The sequence below is a fragment of the Ceratosolen solmsi genome, unplaced genomic scaffold (genome assembly GCF_000503995.2).
Source record: "Ceratosolen solmsi marchali unplaced genomic scaffold, CerSol_1.0 scaffold61, whole genome shotgun sequence".
Classification (NCBI taxonomy): Eukaryota; Metazoa; Arthropoda; class Insecta; order Hymenoptera; family Agaonidae; genus Ceratosolen; species Ceratosolen solmsi.
This window is the reverse complement of record NW_011948435.1, coordinates 1,264,321-1,279,932: the sequence shown is the minus strand read 5'-3', so window position 1 is coordinate 1,279,932 and position 15,612 is coordinate 1,264,321. Positions and strand designations below refer to the sequence as shown.

Sequence of the window (15,612 nt, the reverse complement as noted above, 5' to 3'; positions counted from 1 at the left end):
TAATATCTCGATACCTTTGTAATATTAAAACGGAGACATAAAATAAATTAAACAAGAAAAAATCTGTGGGAACAAAAAACTCGCATCTTCGTAGAAAGCCATAATCTCTCGTGTTGATATTTCTGTTTTAGCAATACACTAGAGATGTGAAAATAAAAGCTAAAAGAAGCGTCTTAAAACAAGAGAAGTTGCAAATTCGGATCTTTTTTTTTTTTTTTTTTTTTTTTTTTTTTTTTTTTTAAGTGGATAGGGGATTAATCGAAAAGCTGATCGCATTAAAAACGATTGTATAATCAAAGTGCGCAAATTTCATGAATCGTATATGTGTCGAAGAGTGTATTTAATTTTTCTACTTTGTTAGTCATGTAGGAATGTTAATATTTACTTATTTCTTAACTCAAAATTCAGTACCACATTTACGCACCAAGTGCGGAACAATCGTCATAAAGCTTGAAATGCGCAAGCATATTTAATATACGCAAGGACGTATAATAAAACTCATAAATAGAGGATGTGAATTAAAGGATTATTCATTTTTGAATGTGCGCTTCAAAGTGTTTTATAAACATATCGTTAAATTGATAATTGCTAAAGGTGCCACGATCCTTATCGAGCGTTAAATACGAATCTGAATTACCGACAAAGTCAGGGAGACGAAAGACCTTTCTTCCTTCGCAATATATTTTCTCCTCCCCATTATTCTTCCGAGACTTAATTAATTGTATAAATGTACAATACAAATCACTTTTAGACGGCATTTTTATTCGTATTTTTGTCTTTATAATAATCGAATGTTTGTCGGTAAATCAGTCTTCCTAGAAATTAAGTAGAGTTGTAAGCTATACGAAAACAAAACACAAAATACAAAAAACAAAAAACAAAAAACACAAAAAAAAAAATATGAATCAGATATAACGTCTTAAAGACGTCGATATCGTTTTTACAAGAGAGAAAAATTAAGTTGCAAAAGTCAAACATTCTATCGAGAATTGTATTATTACCACTATTACGATTGTTATTGTTTTTGCAGCATTTTATTATTATTAATATTATTATTATTATTATTATTATTATTATTATTATTATTATTAATGATTTAATTAATAATATCATTATCAAGTAGTATTATTGAAATGAAGTATCGTCAATGACATCGTTTTATTATATTTTCTCTCTTCTTCTTCTTCTTCTTCTTCTTCTTCTTCTTCTTCTTCTTCTTCATCATCATCATCTTCTTCTACTTTTATCGCGTTTGTCAATTATGACCGTTTCGATTACTGAAAAAAGCGTTAGAGCGATGATTTTTATCTAGCGAGAAACGTTGATAGCCTTGTGGAATTCGTCAGTTCCTCGTTGATAAAGATGTTTTTATCAATTAAAAATTCTATTTTTTCACAAACTTGATCTTACATTTTAGTAGCGTAAAACGAAACAGCCGACTTACAACAATAAACTTGTATTATTTTTTTTCCCTTCTTTTTATCATTTTTTGAAAAGTGAGGGCCATATAATTTTATTCCACGATGTTTTAAAATTTGTTTTTTAATTCCCCTTGCAATTACAATTTTTAGCAATGAAATTTATTATATAATAAATGAATATCTCATGACACATTTTAGAACAACTTGCTTTTGTACTTAAATAATAAAAAGTCACTGTGTGTTTGGGATTGTTATAAGGTGTAATTAATTTTGTATAAAATCTTACGATAAGTTTGCAATTGTCAAAAGAAAATAACGATTATCTTATCGCGTATAGGCCTAAGACACACTTAATACCTCGGCGAATGTATATGTAAGAACAATGCGTATTTAAATTGCAAAGAGCAGATAATTTATAAATCCCGTCGTCTCTAGGCCAAAAATATATTCCACATTTCATTATGTAAAGCTGCATAGTTCGTAGACTGAATAAAAAGTACTAACGACTCTCGAACAAATCCTTACAAATGCACTAGGTGTTACGAGTATCTCTAATACGAAGAGGTAAACTACCGCTCTTATGTTATTCTGTGATAATTGATAAATTTACAATTGTCTATCGATGTTCCGTCGCAGATGAATAACGCTTCTTGTGAATTCGTATTTTTCATTAATTGGCGTCCAAATAGTACGATCATATTATTTTGAGAAAGGGAATTGGAGGTGAAAAATTTCGTTTATATTATCGATTATTGTCCGAGACTAACGTTACACAATTTTTTTACTTAGAGAATCTTGTAAACAATTAATGTTTATGTATTAAAAAAAAAAAAAAAAAAAAAAAAAAAAAAAAAAAAAAAACATCTCTTTTATATAAAAAAAAAAACGTGTGCACTTTTTAAACTTGAAAAAAAATTGTTTTATATTTTATTGATAAATATTGTATGGAGAAACAAAATGGAAGACAGAAAAATTTACATTGTATTAAAAATTTTATTTGAAATTCGGACGTCGATGAACGCGCATAATATACATGGTGTTCTTAAAAAAAATTCCCTATGGTTTTTTTTATTTCCATGAACCCCTCAATATCTTTTCATGTATTATGAATTTTACAAAATTAAATTAATTCTAATTTTTGTTTTTTCAATTTGTTTTTGTTTTTTAAATTATTCTACGTAATAATTTTTGAATTTTAAGTATTTAAGTGTCTTCTTCAAGCTTGATGGTAAGAATTTATTTCTGGATCCAAACTTTTGAGACTTAAATTCGATCGACCTGAGTGTACTGACGGTGTCGGCAACGAGATTGGATTATCCATTGCTTTTTGCGATAAATGATTAGCCGACGAATTATGTTTGGTAATACGACCTGTAAAGTGTTAATTGGCATTATAAATTTGTTTGCCGTTAATTAACATTATCTACGTTACTTTTAACAATGGTTTATCTGTTTTGTTCAATTTTGTTAAATTACTAATGTCCATTGACATTGTTTTGCGAGATTCGATATTAACGAATTATTCGGAAATAATGAAATACTTGTAGTGTTAATTTTAATTTTCAAATACAAAAATAGAATATTTAAAGCTTTACGTAAGAGATATCGCGTAATGAATCATATTAATAAAATGTGCTGAACGATTAAACATTATCGAGCATCAGTTAATAAGAATAAATGAAAATAACGAGTCTTTCCTCTAATTTGCCCAAGTATTCTGGAAAAAATGCCACGAATACGTTCGTCTGATTTGGCTTGTACATTATCACCCTCGTTTAGCATTTTTCTTTGGAAAAATCTCGTGAGCGAACGTCCCCGATGCTGTTCCACAGGCTGTGCTTTCTCATCTTTATTCGAGAGCTTTAACATTCTTGATAAAGAATTGAATTTATACTTTTTTAACATATCTTCTTTGTTCCTGGATGAATTCATTATCTCCGACTACAATTATAAATTCGATAGCATCATTATTATTTTATTGATTAGTGTCAATGTCGTTAAAATACAATTTAAAAAGAAGCTAAAATTATGGTTATTTAGAGAATATGTTATGTTTAAAGATTCTTAATATATATTTTCACTAATTACTCACTAATTGTACTGTTAAGTTTTATTTTTAGATAATCCATATAGTCTATTTATTATTCAAATTATGTTTTTACAATAGCTGAAACGTTAAAGTTTATTAACTACGGGACAACTCCAAAGAAATCAGTAGTGAATTATATTTGTACATTGGTAATTTTTTCTTTTTTCTTTAATTTCATTAATAAAGATTTTAAATATCGTAATTGGTATACTGTTTTTATCATAGATTTTATTGACTGTAAATAAATCCTTTATTTTTAATAGTTTTTTTTTTTATATTTTAGAATAAATTGGAACAATTATAGTTAGTTGCTAATTTTATTTGTATTTATCAGTAATGTTAAAGAGATATTTTCTTAATTGGATATATATATATATATATATATATATATATATATATATATGCTGTATTATGTCTATTTTTGAAGGATTCTTGATGTTTATTAGTCACATCTTTATTGGGACTTACTTACTTACTGCTAAGTGAAAAGTATCAAATCATCAGCTGTTAAAGTAAGTATATTACATATATTCTTTATCAATTATATAATAATAAGAATAATACGTATTGCATTTAGGTAAATTATTGTCGTATATATAATTTTATAAATTTCGAAATATTTTCTCACAACAAAATCTATCGATATTTCCAAATAAGGGTTTGTTGATTCATTATACTGTTAATTTATGGAGTACTAATTAATTGCTCGGCTAATTATAATATTTTCCTCAATCTATTGGTAGAAGTTTTAACAAAATTAATTTATATAAGACATATAAATAAAATACTTTAAATAATTTGTTAAATAACTGAAACCTTTTTTTTTTTCATTAACGAACATGACAGTTTTAATTATAATTATTAATTGTCAATTACCTAATTATCGAAAGCTTATATTTTTCATGACCTCGTTCGCTCTTTATAATAAATTTTCGTTATAATAATATAAGTATTAATTTAATATGTATATCATATAAATTTCTTTACACTTAAAATTATGCGGTTATCTATTATTTTAAAAAATTTCTTATATTATTAACGCACGTTTCATAAGCTATTTTAATTAAAAAAAAAAAAAAAAAATTCCCCTAAACTTTTGCTTACTAGTTTATATATGCATACATACATACATACACAGATATGTTTTATTTGATTATAGATAATAAACAATTCAAAGTATAATATAGTCTATTATTCTTTATAATACGCGTCTTTTTTTTATTTTTTTTTTTTTAATATCATTACATTGTATTACTGTAAACAGTTAATTTGTTAAACGTAATATATACGATTGCATTACAATGAGAAACTTTTAATATTTAAAGTTAATGTCCACAATTGAATATAAATTGGGGTGATGGAACGGAATATTATTGTCAGCTTACGTAAATTATGTAAATATATACATCTGAGGTTTTTAAGTAGTTATTATTTTTATAAAATTAGATAAATTTTTTATGTACTTAAAATTACTGTATTTATCTCACAGAACTTCATACATAAGAGATGAATATAAAAATAAAAGACATAATAATAAATATTAATTATATAAAAAGAATTATGGTGATTTTATAAAAATGTAAGAAAATATTTAACAACATATACATGTACAGCACATCTACTTTGTAATGTGTGTATAAAACCGAATGAATATTTAGTAAATATAAAGAAAAAAGTCGAATATGAAGAAATCGGAGTGACGACAGTCACATAATTTCATTTTACATAAAAATTATAAATTTACCAATTAATATTTAATGTTTCAATGCTTTACTTGTTTAAATACATGTATTAATTTTGTAACTTATTATTACTTTATTATTATTATTCTTATTGTTACTATTAATATTGAAATTTACAATATATTTGAACGTTCACAATTCTATATGCATTTAATCAAATTTAGTAAATAATGTTTCTTAAAATATTAAATAATCAATTGATTTTGTCATTTTAATTAATTAATGGCGATTTTTTAATATTCCAAATATTTTCCTCATTTCATATTCATTAATGATTAAATTCATGCATAGTTTATCAAATACTTTTAATTTTGAGATTTATATATATATATATATATATATATATATTTACAAATATACTTAGAATTGTTCTCATTATATAGTAATTCGAATGAAATGTGTATGAAACTAATGAAATTTTAACATTCAAGTACAATTATGATTTTAAAAATTTTACAATTTGCTCGGTTTTATTAGCGCAAAGTAAATATGAAAATGAAATTGGAATAGAGTTTGATTGTTTGATTAGACTCGTAGTAATAAGTAATCATCAAATTGATTCTAAATAGAACAATTAAAGAGAAAATATTCTACGAGTAGGATATTAAAAGAATATAAACAATTAATGCTTAATTGGATATATTTTTGTAAAAACGAAACGGCTTTCAAATAATGACCCGTTGGTACTTTTTATTCATTCAAGAATAAATTGCAAAATCAATGACACTGCAATTAAATATTTCCTACGATACAAAATATAAGTATTAAAAAAAAAAAAAAAAAACACTAATGAATTCTGTACAGCATATTATATATGTATAGTTTTCATTTACTTATGCTTCATGAAATAGAATTTCGCAAAAAAGCATAACATGACATTTTTCCACACTATTATTTTGTAAAATGTCCATTAAATATGCTATTGTTAAAATCAATTTGTATGTAATTTACAGACATTAAGTTATACCTACACATTGTTAATGACACTTAATAGGATTGTCTCGCTTATAGAATTGAAGAATCTATGTTTTTGCTTTATATAAAAGGTTTATTTTCACATATGTTTTAAAAAATATATATTTAAATACATTTGATAAGTACGTAGCAATATATTGCCAAAGATTCAAAATTTCTATTTAACGTATTTTTTATGATGGAAACTCGAGAAATTGAGAGCGTAAAGCGGGATTCCACAATAACATAGAAGTTTAAAGTGCTTTTTCAAGAAATTGAATTTTGTGATTTTTCCAACTTGCAGGCGTGTCAGCGTAAAAACAGTAATATCATGTTTAAGTGAATCGATAAAAAAAAAACTGTTCGTTTATAGGAACGGCTTTTGTACACGAAATAAAAATATAATGATTCATGAGTCTAATAACAATGCAATTATTATTAAAGCGTCAACATTATGTATTGTGAATTTGTCAAACTTTTCCTTCCCATATGTTTGAGTGATTTACGTAAAAGTTCGAATAAATTTCTCACACAGCGAATGATCCAGAAATAAAATATTGACAATTTATACGTGACGTATAAAATATATATTTTTAATGCGTTATTTATAATATTATTATAACTTCAATTTTATTTGTTAAAATAAGCTAGTGTATACAATTATTTTTGTTTGGTTTTTTTTTCTATTCTTATTGATACATCGTTTATTTCAATTTTTTAATTATTTTTATTTTTCATTTTATATTTCTTATAAACATTATTAATAAAAGATACTTTGAGTTATGCATACGATCGTTATTCTATTTCAATATTTTGTCTAATGTTCCTTTCATTGTGCGGTATGAATTTTCTGTAAGGTATTGAAATTACAATGTATTTGCCACTTTTTATAAAGATCAAAAAAAAAAAAAAAAAAAAAAAAAAGTCATTTTGCTGTAGTTCTTAATACCGAGCTGCCTAAAGATTTTTAAAACCGCATAAAAAAGAGAAGATTTGTAATTAATCGATAATGTGTTAAAGGATGAATGACTTGATAATAACAATCTTTTTAAGAATTACCCAAATAGAAACGATGTAATTTATAATAAATTCATTTTATACGAATTCTGCATATTTCAGCAGACGATATTGTAAGTGAAAATTTCAAATAATATATTGCTGTTTGCGTATTTGCATTTATAAATCAATAATTTATCTTAAAGTGGTTTCCGAATTCGACGTGTTAACTTTCATAACTAATAATCACTTTTATAATGTACAACTACATCAGCAAACATGCAATTTCCCATAATAATTGTTCCAATTTATTTGCTCATTCGCAGGAATATAGCTTTAAAAATCTTATTTTTAAAAACATATTTTACATAAAAATGCTTACAAGTTTGGCTTTAAGCAATGCGACTGCAATTCACTTGACAAACGTAGTCAGTCAATGTTTGTGTGTGTGTGGGCGCGCGCGCGCGCGCGTGTGTGCGCGTGTAAGAAATTGGTAGCTGATAAGAGACGTAGGGGACAACATGGGGACCTACTTCGACAGTTGCGAAAAGGTGAATGACAATGTACATTTAGCGGGAGGGAGAAGACAATAGAGTAGATGCAAAGGCTCCTGGGCTTGTCGTTTCCAAACCTTTCTATCCGTATGAGAATCGATTATACTTAGGCAAGTTAATTGTAATATTCAACACGTATACTATGAAACATTCTAAAATAATGGAATTAATCTTTAACTGCCTTGATCGTCGACTGTAAATTCTCAACTCTCTTAATCCTTTCTCATAAGCTCGTGGATACGTGTAACGAAAGACATGCAAGTCCGTAGCACCCAACTTAGTAATATTCTTAATCATCGATATATCAATTAATCATCAGCTTTTTTGTAAATAAATAAATTTCTAAATACCTTATATTCGTGCGTGCATTAATCCGCGAGCGCACGCACTTTATCAAATTAATACAAATGTCATTCTTTACGGATTTAAGTAAAATTATTTTTGTTTCTGAAGTGCATAATTTTGAAATATTGAGAATATCTCGTCGTTTTCTTAACATCCTAATAAATTATTCAGATACAGATTTTTTAATTTCCGTATTAATACAAAATATTTATAATTATTTCTGATTGGGTAATCCGATCAGTACCGTTAAAAGTGAGCTACATACGTGAAGTTTGAAAATATTAATAGCTTAAGAAAGTATCAGGTCAATGTAATGAAAGCTGACTAGGAGAAATTTAAGAAAAGACATTATAAATCAACAATAATCGTTAGGTCTAAAGTTAATGAACTATAAAAAATATATTAAAAATATATTTACAAATTATTATTGCCATCATAATTGAAAGTTACACGTGATATAATTATGAATAGGATAAGAATGAATGCATATTTTTGTTTTAAAAATAGATTAAAGCTTATAAATGTGATTATTAATATTAAAAAGTAAACGTACCGAGCAAGAATCTGCACAATTATTTATAACTTTAACTAATGGCTAATACACTAAGTCAATTGTCATAAACATCGTATTTGAATATATATATATATGAAATGTTCGTTATCATTTTAATGATTTTGAAATTTATTATAATTGTAACCTATTTATCAGTTTGGACAAAACATGATTGGATAGTTCAGGTTAATATTAGATTGAGTATCAAGTTCAAATTTCTAACGGGTTTGGCTACACACTTTAGAAAATGGTAAAACAGGATTGCACTTGTATGATAAAATCATAAAGGCAAGGTAAAATTAAATGGTTAATTAATATAGATATATGCTTTCTTTATCTGTCAATTATTAATAACCTGAGCTATAAAATAAAGCAACAATATTAAATTAATGCAGATAATAAGAAATGTAAAAAATGGCACGGTAGTTTATCTATTTTTATCAAAATTCATACATTTATTTTTTAATTAATCAATTTGCCAATACAATTATAACGGCATATGTTTACTAAACTATAAAACATTATTTATCGTGTTTCTTCTTCTTCTAACTATTAAATTGAAACTAAAAACACAGCTATATAGTATTGTGTATTGTGAAATGTAAAGTTATCTACTGTCATTTAGGAATATATTAAATATTTTGAAAATGTCGTTTGTGGAGGCGACGGAAGACTCGACATGTTAGTTTCTAAAATAATTCCTTACAATATTGTAATCTTTTGATTTATTTTTTCAGCTCTTAAACAATATCTTATAGTGTTAAAATTATGAGATAACAAATGCGGAAGGGTAATATTAATGTCAAGTTTGTAATAGCGAACAACAAAGAAAACCAAATGATGATGATGATGATGATGATGATGATGATGATGATGATGATGATGATGATGATGATGATGATGATGATGATGATGATGATGATGATGATGATGATGATGATGATGATGATGATGATGATGATGATGATGATGATGATGATGATGATGATGATGATGATGATGATGATGATGATGATGATGATGATGATGATGATGATGATGATGATGATGATGATGATGATGATGATGATGATGATGATGATGATGATGATGATGATGATGATGATGATGATGATGATGATGATGATGATGATGATGATGATGATGATGATGATGATGATGATGATGATGATGATGATGATGATGATGATGATGATGATGATGATGATGATGATGATGATGATGATGATGATGATGATGATGATGATGATGATGATGATGATGATGATGATGATGATGATGATGATGATGATGATGATGATGATGATGATGATGATGATGATGATGATGATGATGATGATGATGATGATGATGATGATGATGATGATGATGATGATAATAATAATAATAATAATAATAATAACAATAATAACAATAATAACAATAATAACAATGATAACAATAATAATAATAATAATAATATCAACGTTACGAGGCGTTCTTCGCTATTCCATACGAATCATTAATATATATGATATTATTTCTCAAAATTCAATCCATATAAAGCAGATATTTTCCATTTTATCGATTGCGACGTAGTAGGTTAACAAGTGCGTCGAAGCATTTACAGTTAAGCAGACGTCGTAGAAAAAAAAAAATAAATAAGGTTTCGGAAAGAATGATTATATTTTATATAACCTAAAAGAACAGCGGTGTAATGAAAAAATAAGAAAAAGAAAAAAAAAAATTTATTAAATTCCATGTCTAAAATTGTAATGGTCAATGATATACGTGTTATGTCCTTTCGAATTCCGGAATAGATAGAAAAATGAAAAAGAAGAACAAGAAGAAAACGTGTTAAACTGGTTAAAAGACGTTCAACCTGTCTGGCTGTAAAAGACGTAGAGGAAAGCTTTAAGAGAGCGGTGGTGTAAACATTTGTCAAAGTTGAATGCAAAGGAGAGAAATAAGAAAGGTAAAGAAGGTAAGCGAAGTGGGAAAGAAGAGGAGGGATAGCGTTAGCGTAGTGAGTCTTGTGTCTAGTGAAGCAGAAGGGTGACAGGTTTATCCTTTATTTTACTTGGTTTTTTTTTTCTTTCATTATTGTCCCACAGTATTAGGCGTCTAATGCTCGTAGATACCGATCAGAAATCAAAACGCACCTTCTCCTCGTTCAGCTTCGAGTGCATTTTCATCATCTTGCCCATCCGGTCGAGGGTGACGCTCTTGAAACGCTGCATATCCCAGACGTTGGGCTCTGACCTCGAATTCCTGCCTCGACACGAATTACTCGGGCTCGACTCCATGATTATCGTCCCCATAGTCTTCGAGTCTCCAAACTCGATATTCTCGTCTTCTTCATCGCTCGTTGAGGAGGTCAGCTCTCTCTCGATCTTCCGAATGCTAGGCTCCGTCTCTTTATCTTGACTGCCAAGAGATTTGCATTTAGAGCTCTTAGGTTAACTTTTATAGGCGGCAGCAGCCCTTTGCTACGTTATCAATTTTCACGCTCGAGGAAGTAAATAAGGGAGTAAAATTAAGGCCGAGTAAGAATCTCGATTTAATGTCATATTTGCTATTCCAATTGTTTCTCCCTCGTGCGATGTGTTTGACAGAATTTCTCTATATATTCATAGACATAATGTCGAGGCTTTTATGCACGTGTCATTTGACGTCATCATTGACTGCACATGGCAGCTTATTTTCAATTCAACGAACTTTTACATTACAATTACATAAATGTCAATCGATAGAATACATAAATCTTATGGACAATATGTGTGTATTAAAATGTATTGAAATCTATTAAAATTACCCTGCTCCATCATAAAATTCTATTCACAAATATAAATACAATGCTTAAAAAAGTAACTGGAGTAAATAAATTTTACCTTAATATTTTAATGGCAGCTTTATTATATATTATTAATTTGTGTGTTGTTCGAGTGTTGGATTATTTGTGACATGTGTATATATATTTTGCTTATATGTATAAGCGAAGATATTTCTTAACCTTAAAATAAGTTGATAAACTTTGAAAAAGCGTAGAAAATGCTGCTATATTTTTATTCAAATGAATTCTTACTGTAATGATAATTGTCTTTATAATTATGTATCCTTACAATTTTTCGCTCGATCTCGGTGGCGATTCAATGCATGTTTCTGTATTCATTTTGATGCAATTTTCTCGTTATTCCTTTGGACATTAACCGATCTCAATACTTTCAAGATAATAATTTACAAAATTCTAAAACACCTATTCAAAAATACGAGAATTCGTTTGTGAAATTATTTATTTTTATATATACATACGCATATATGCACACACATATGCATATATATATATATATATATATATATATATATATAAATATATAAATGAATATGCATATATATTATATGTATGCGTGCGTGCGTGCGTGCATGCGTGTCAGCATATGTGTATATATACTTTTGTGTGTGTAGGCGCGCGCGCGCGTGCGTATGCCTGTGTATGTTTATATATGTATATCTTTTTTTCCGGTAATATAAAATTATTTCAGTAATCAAGCTCCTGTCAACCATATGACAAGAGACAAGATTGTGCGACATTCTTTTTTTCTTTTTTTCTCAAACATATTACAACTTCTTCGCGTTAATTATTGATCGAATGCCATTTAAGAAATTGAAACTTTTTTTTTTTAAGCTAAGGAAGACCAAATACATAAGTAAATGAAAAAATTGCAAATATTGAGAGAAAAAGCCTGTATCTGCATTTATTGAAATTATGCAATCCTAATGAGAAAAAACATACAGAAATTATATGAAAAAGAAGAAAGGTATGGATTGAAACATTATATTTTACAATAATTTTATTTAAAACATTTATTATAACAACTTTTCAAACAATTTCATATTACATTCATAACAGATTTATTGCAACATATTTCGTTGTTGATTAAAAATTTAATTCCTAATGAAAACATTTGCCCAACAAATTCCATTAGTTTTCTTTAAAATACATTTTTAAATAATGGAATTTTATTTCAATGAACTATTGGATAAATATCTATTTCGTCTCTATTGAGTTTATTTAACTAATATGATTTTTAATAATAAGATGTTATACAAACATTTATTTGCATATACAAAATATTATCTACAGTTTTAAAATAATTTTCTTAAGAATCGCTGTTTCTCGTACCGAGAAGGATAATTCGGAATTTTGTGATATTATTATTCGTCGTTGAATCGTTGGTCATTTCCAATAAAAACTCCAATAACGTCTACATAAAAATTGTGTTCTCATAATTGATGTTAAAATGTGTTTGATATATATTTGTGAAATTAATTATGATAGTCCGTCTACGAGTATAGTTGAAATGTTAATTATCATTACCTTTAATTAGCACTAGACAGTTATTTTTCCTTAATAACAAAAATTCATCTTATTCTATTTAATCAAAACGTTCTATTAATCAATACTTTTTCAAAGTTATTTCATATTTTTATGCATGAATAATTGTATATTTCAAAAATTTTTCAAACTTTGAAAAATATATTGCTTTTTAACGTGTGAATAAAATTTCTGAAATTAAACACAGAATATAACATAGCACGTGCGGTTTTGTCTTAAGAGTTCTAATTTATTAACCTAATTAATTTATTAAATCTAATTAATTAAATAATTAATTTATTAATTGATATATTATAATGAAATAGAGTTATACATGGTCTTTCGGCTATTAAATAATAAAATTATTTCTTATACGTGTTATTTTAACATTGAAATTAAATGTTTAACGATCAATTATCTAAGCTTATACATTATTTATATATTTTTATCAATAGCTTTCTTTAACTTTATTTTATGCTAATCTTATAAAGACCATCGATACTTGTATTACACAATTGTTTAAGTACACGATTGTACTTTTATGTCAATCAGTGACGAATTTATAAATAATTTATTATTAACGAATTATGTTATTCAGATTTTTTAAGGTTAGCATTTATTTGCAACATGCGCACGGTGAGACGATTTTCATAAAAATGAAATTCGAACGAATAAATTATTCGTTATTTTAATATATTATCTTTATCTTGATTAAATGAGAATATCGTTCAATGTAATATATTTCGGGTAATATTGTTAAAAATGTATTACATTAAGAAAGAAAATTTTTATCACCAAATTTCGGAAGTTTCTGTTCAATTGGATTTATATTAAATTATAAAATGAGATTAGAATGGATATTTTTTGCATAATTTATTTTAAAATATAAGAGTTTAATTTCCTACTTATCATTTATTAGACAAGAAAAATGATAATTCTTTCAAAATCGTTGAACAAAAATAAAAATAATTTAAATTTTTATCGATTGCTTTCGTAATATTTTATTTAATATTGTGCTTGTTTTGTTAATACTTTTGTTTCGAATAATATGAAAATAAGATTTGCCCTAAATTCATTTTGTACAAACCCGTTTAATAAGGAGTATGTGTTTAGTATTAGAATAATGAGTTTATAAGTAACGAAAAAAAAAGGAAGAAAAAAAAATGCAAAAGAAAAACAAGAAAAATGAAAATTAATACAATCGAAAGCTTTATGTCGAAAAAAAACAAATTGAAAATTAAAAGTACTTTAATAAAAAAAAGTATTTTTTTAGTTATAAGTGCATAATAGTTAATGGATTAGAATACATAGATTTTAATTCTCATATCGATACTTCCATTACAATGGGATTAGCTCAATTATCATTTTCTTCTATCCGAAGTATCGTAATGAATTTTATTTACGGGATTATCGGCGTATCAATACTTCATTGTGAATGTTGTGAGAACAGAAACTTTCAACATTGCTCGATTCTCATAATGTCAAGATTTTCAAAAAGATACTTTAATTTGAAAAGCAATCGGCATATTTTTTTTATGCCCCTTCGTACCTCGAAGCGATAATTTTAAGCGATAATTTTAAGCGATAATTTTAAGCGATAATTTTTATGGATAAATATAGCTCATTTTCGATAAATAGCTCATATTCGTTGATAAAATAAAAATATACAACTACCACATCTAAAGATATTATGTAATTCATATATTTAAGGAATGTGAATTGTAAATGCGCAAAAAAATCGACGCCCCTAATAAAAAAAAAATTGTAATAAAGAATTATTCTTTTTAGAAGCGTCTTTTAAGAAAGCTCATATTAAATATTATTAGTGGATCGGATAAGATGACGATATAAAGGGAAGTTCGCGCGTGTCTATTCCCATGTAGGATATTCAAAGGGTGCTCAAGCTCGGGGACATCCTGCTCTACAAATAATATTACTTCCTGTCTTTTACAAAAAACTGACCAAAGCTATAAAGTCACTTGGCAATATTTTTGAGAGCTTTTCCATTAAAAATACATTATCTATTTATGTATTTACAAAGTATCTTGCTTAAATCGATCGATTTCCGCAATGTTATTTTCAACGCTGTGATAAATGTCCTTGCGCCTACATTACATTGACAAATACAAAAAGCCCATGAGATAAAAGCATAAGGAGAAGAAAGAAGCGTGGCTCGTATAGAAATAAGCTCGAATTTCTTTGAATGAAAAAGCGCTCGTTGTTACGGCTTATCCGCCCACGCGTTTCAATCTCACGAGGCGCGATATCGTGTATAAAAAATAACAAGAATTTCACACCCGCGAGATCGGGAAATAAATCTAGGCAAGTATCATCGTAAATCATAAGCCGCGTGAAAATATAACGCGCCAAGTTGTACGAATCGCCATCGTGGAGTCCTATAATCGGCCTGTGCCATCGCCGAAGCCGGTCTCGAGTCATGAGTTTTGCACGAGGAAAAGGACAGGGCTCCAGTGGAGAAAGTACGCGGACTCGAAATAAGTATGTCATTATATGTACACGGCAGCATTGCAGGAGACGCGAATGGAGCAAATAGTCCTGGACATGGGCGTGCGCTTGGCCGCCCGCCATCCACCCTAAGGTGGA

At 27.3% G+C, this 15,612-nt stretch overlaps 1 protein-coding gene across 1 annotated transcript; it reads right to left on the bottom strand.

The window, feature by feature from the left end:
* Positions 1-2,605: 2,605 nt before the first annotated feature.
* Positions 2,606-11,083, bottom strand: LOC105364914 (uncharacterized). The gene is made up of 3 exons (XM_011502946.1): positions 10,796-11,083; positions 3,119-3,362; positions 2,606-2,792 (listed from the first exon to the last, which is right to left on the bottom strand). Exons 1-3 carry the CDS (start codon positions 10,952-10,954, stop codon positions 2,638-2,640), a joined length of 558 nt encoding a protein of 185 aa, XP_011501248.1. The 5' UTR covers positions 10,955-11,083; the 3' UTR covers positions 2,606-2,637.
* Between the last annotated feature and the right edge of the window lie 4,529 nt (positions 11,084-15,612).

Bases quoted from the DNA above. Each gene is read 5' to 3' on its own strand.
- LOC105364914 (XM_011502946.1), bottom strand. From the start codon at position 10,954: ATGGGGACGATAATCATGGAGTCGAGCCCGAGTAATTCGTGTCGAGGC. The intron at 3,363-10,795 runs GTGCGTTTTGAT...TTATAATTGTAG, and splicing joins CGAAGCTGAACGAGGAGAAG to TCGGAGATAATGAATTCATC. The intron at 2,793-3,118 runs GAAAGACTCGTT...AACACTTTACAG, and splicing joins AATACTTGGGCAAATTAGAG to GTCGTATTACCAAACATAAT.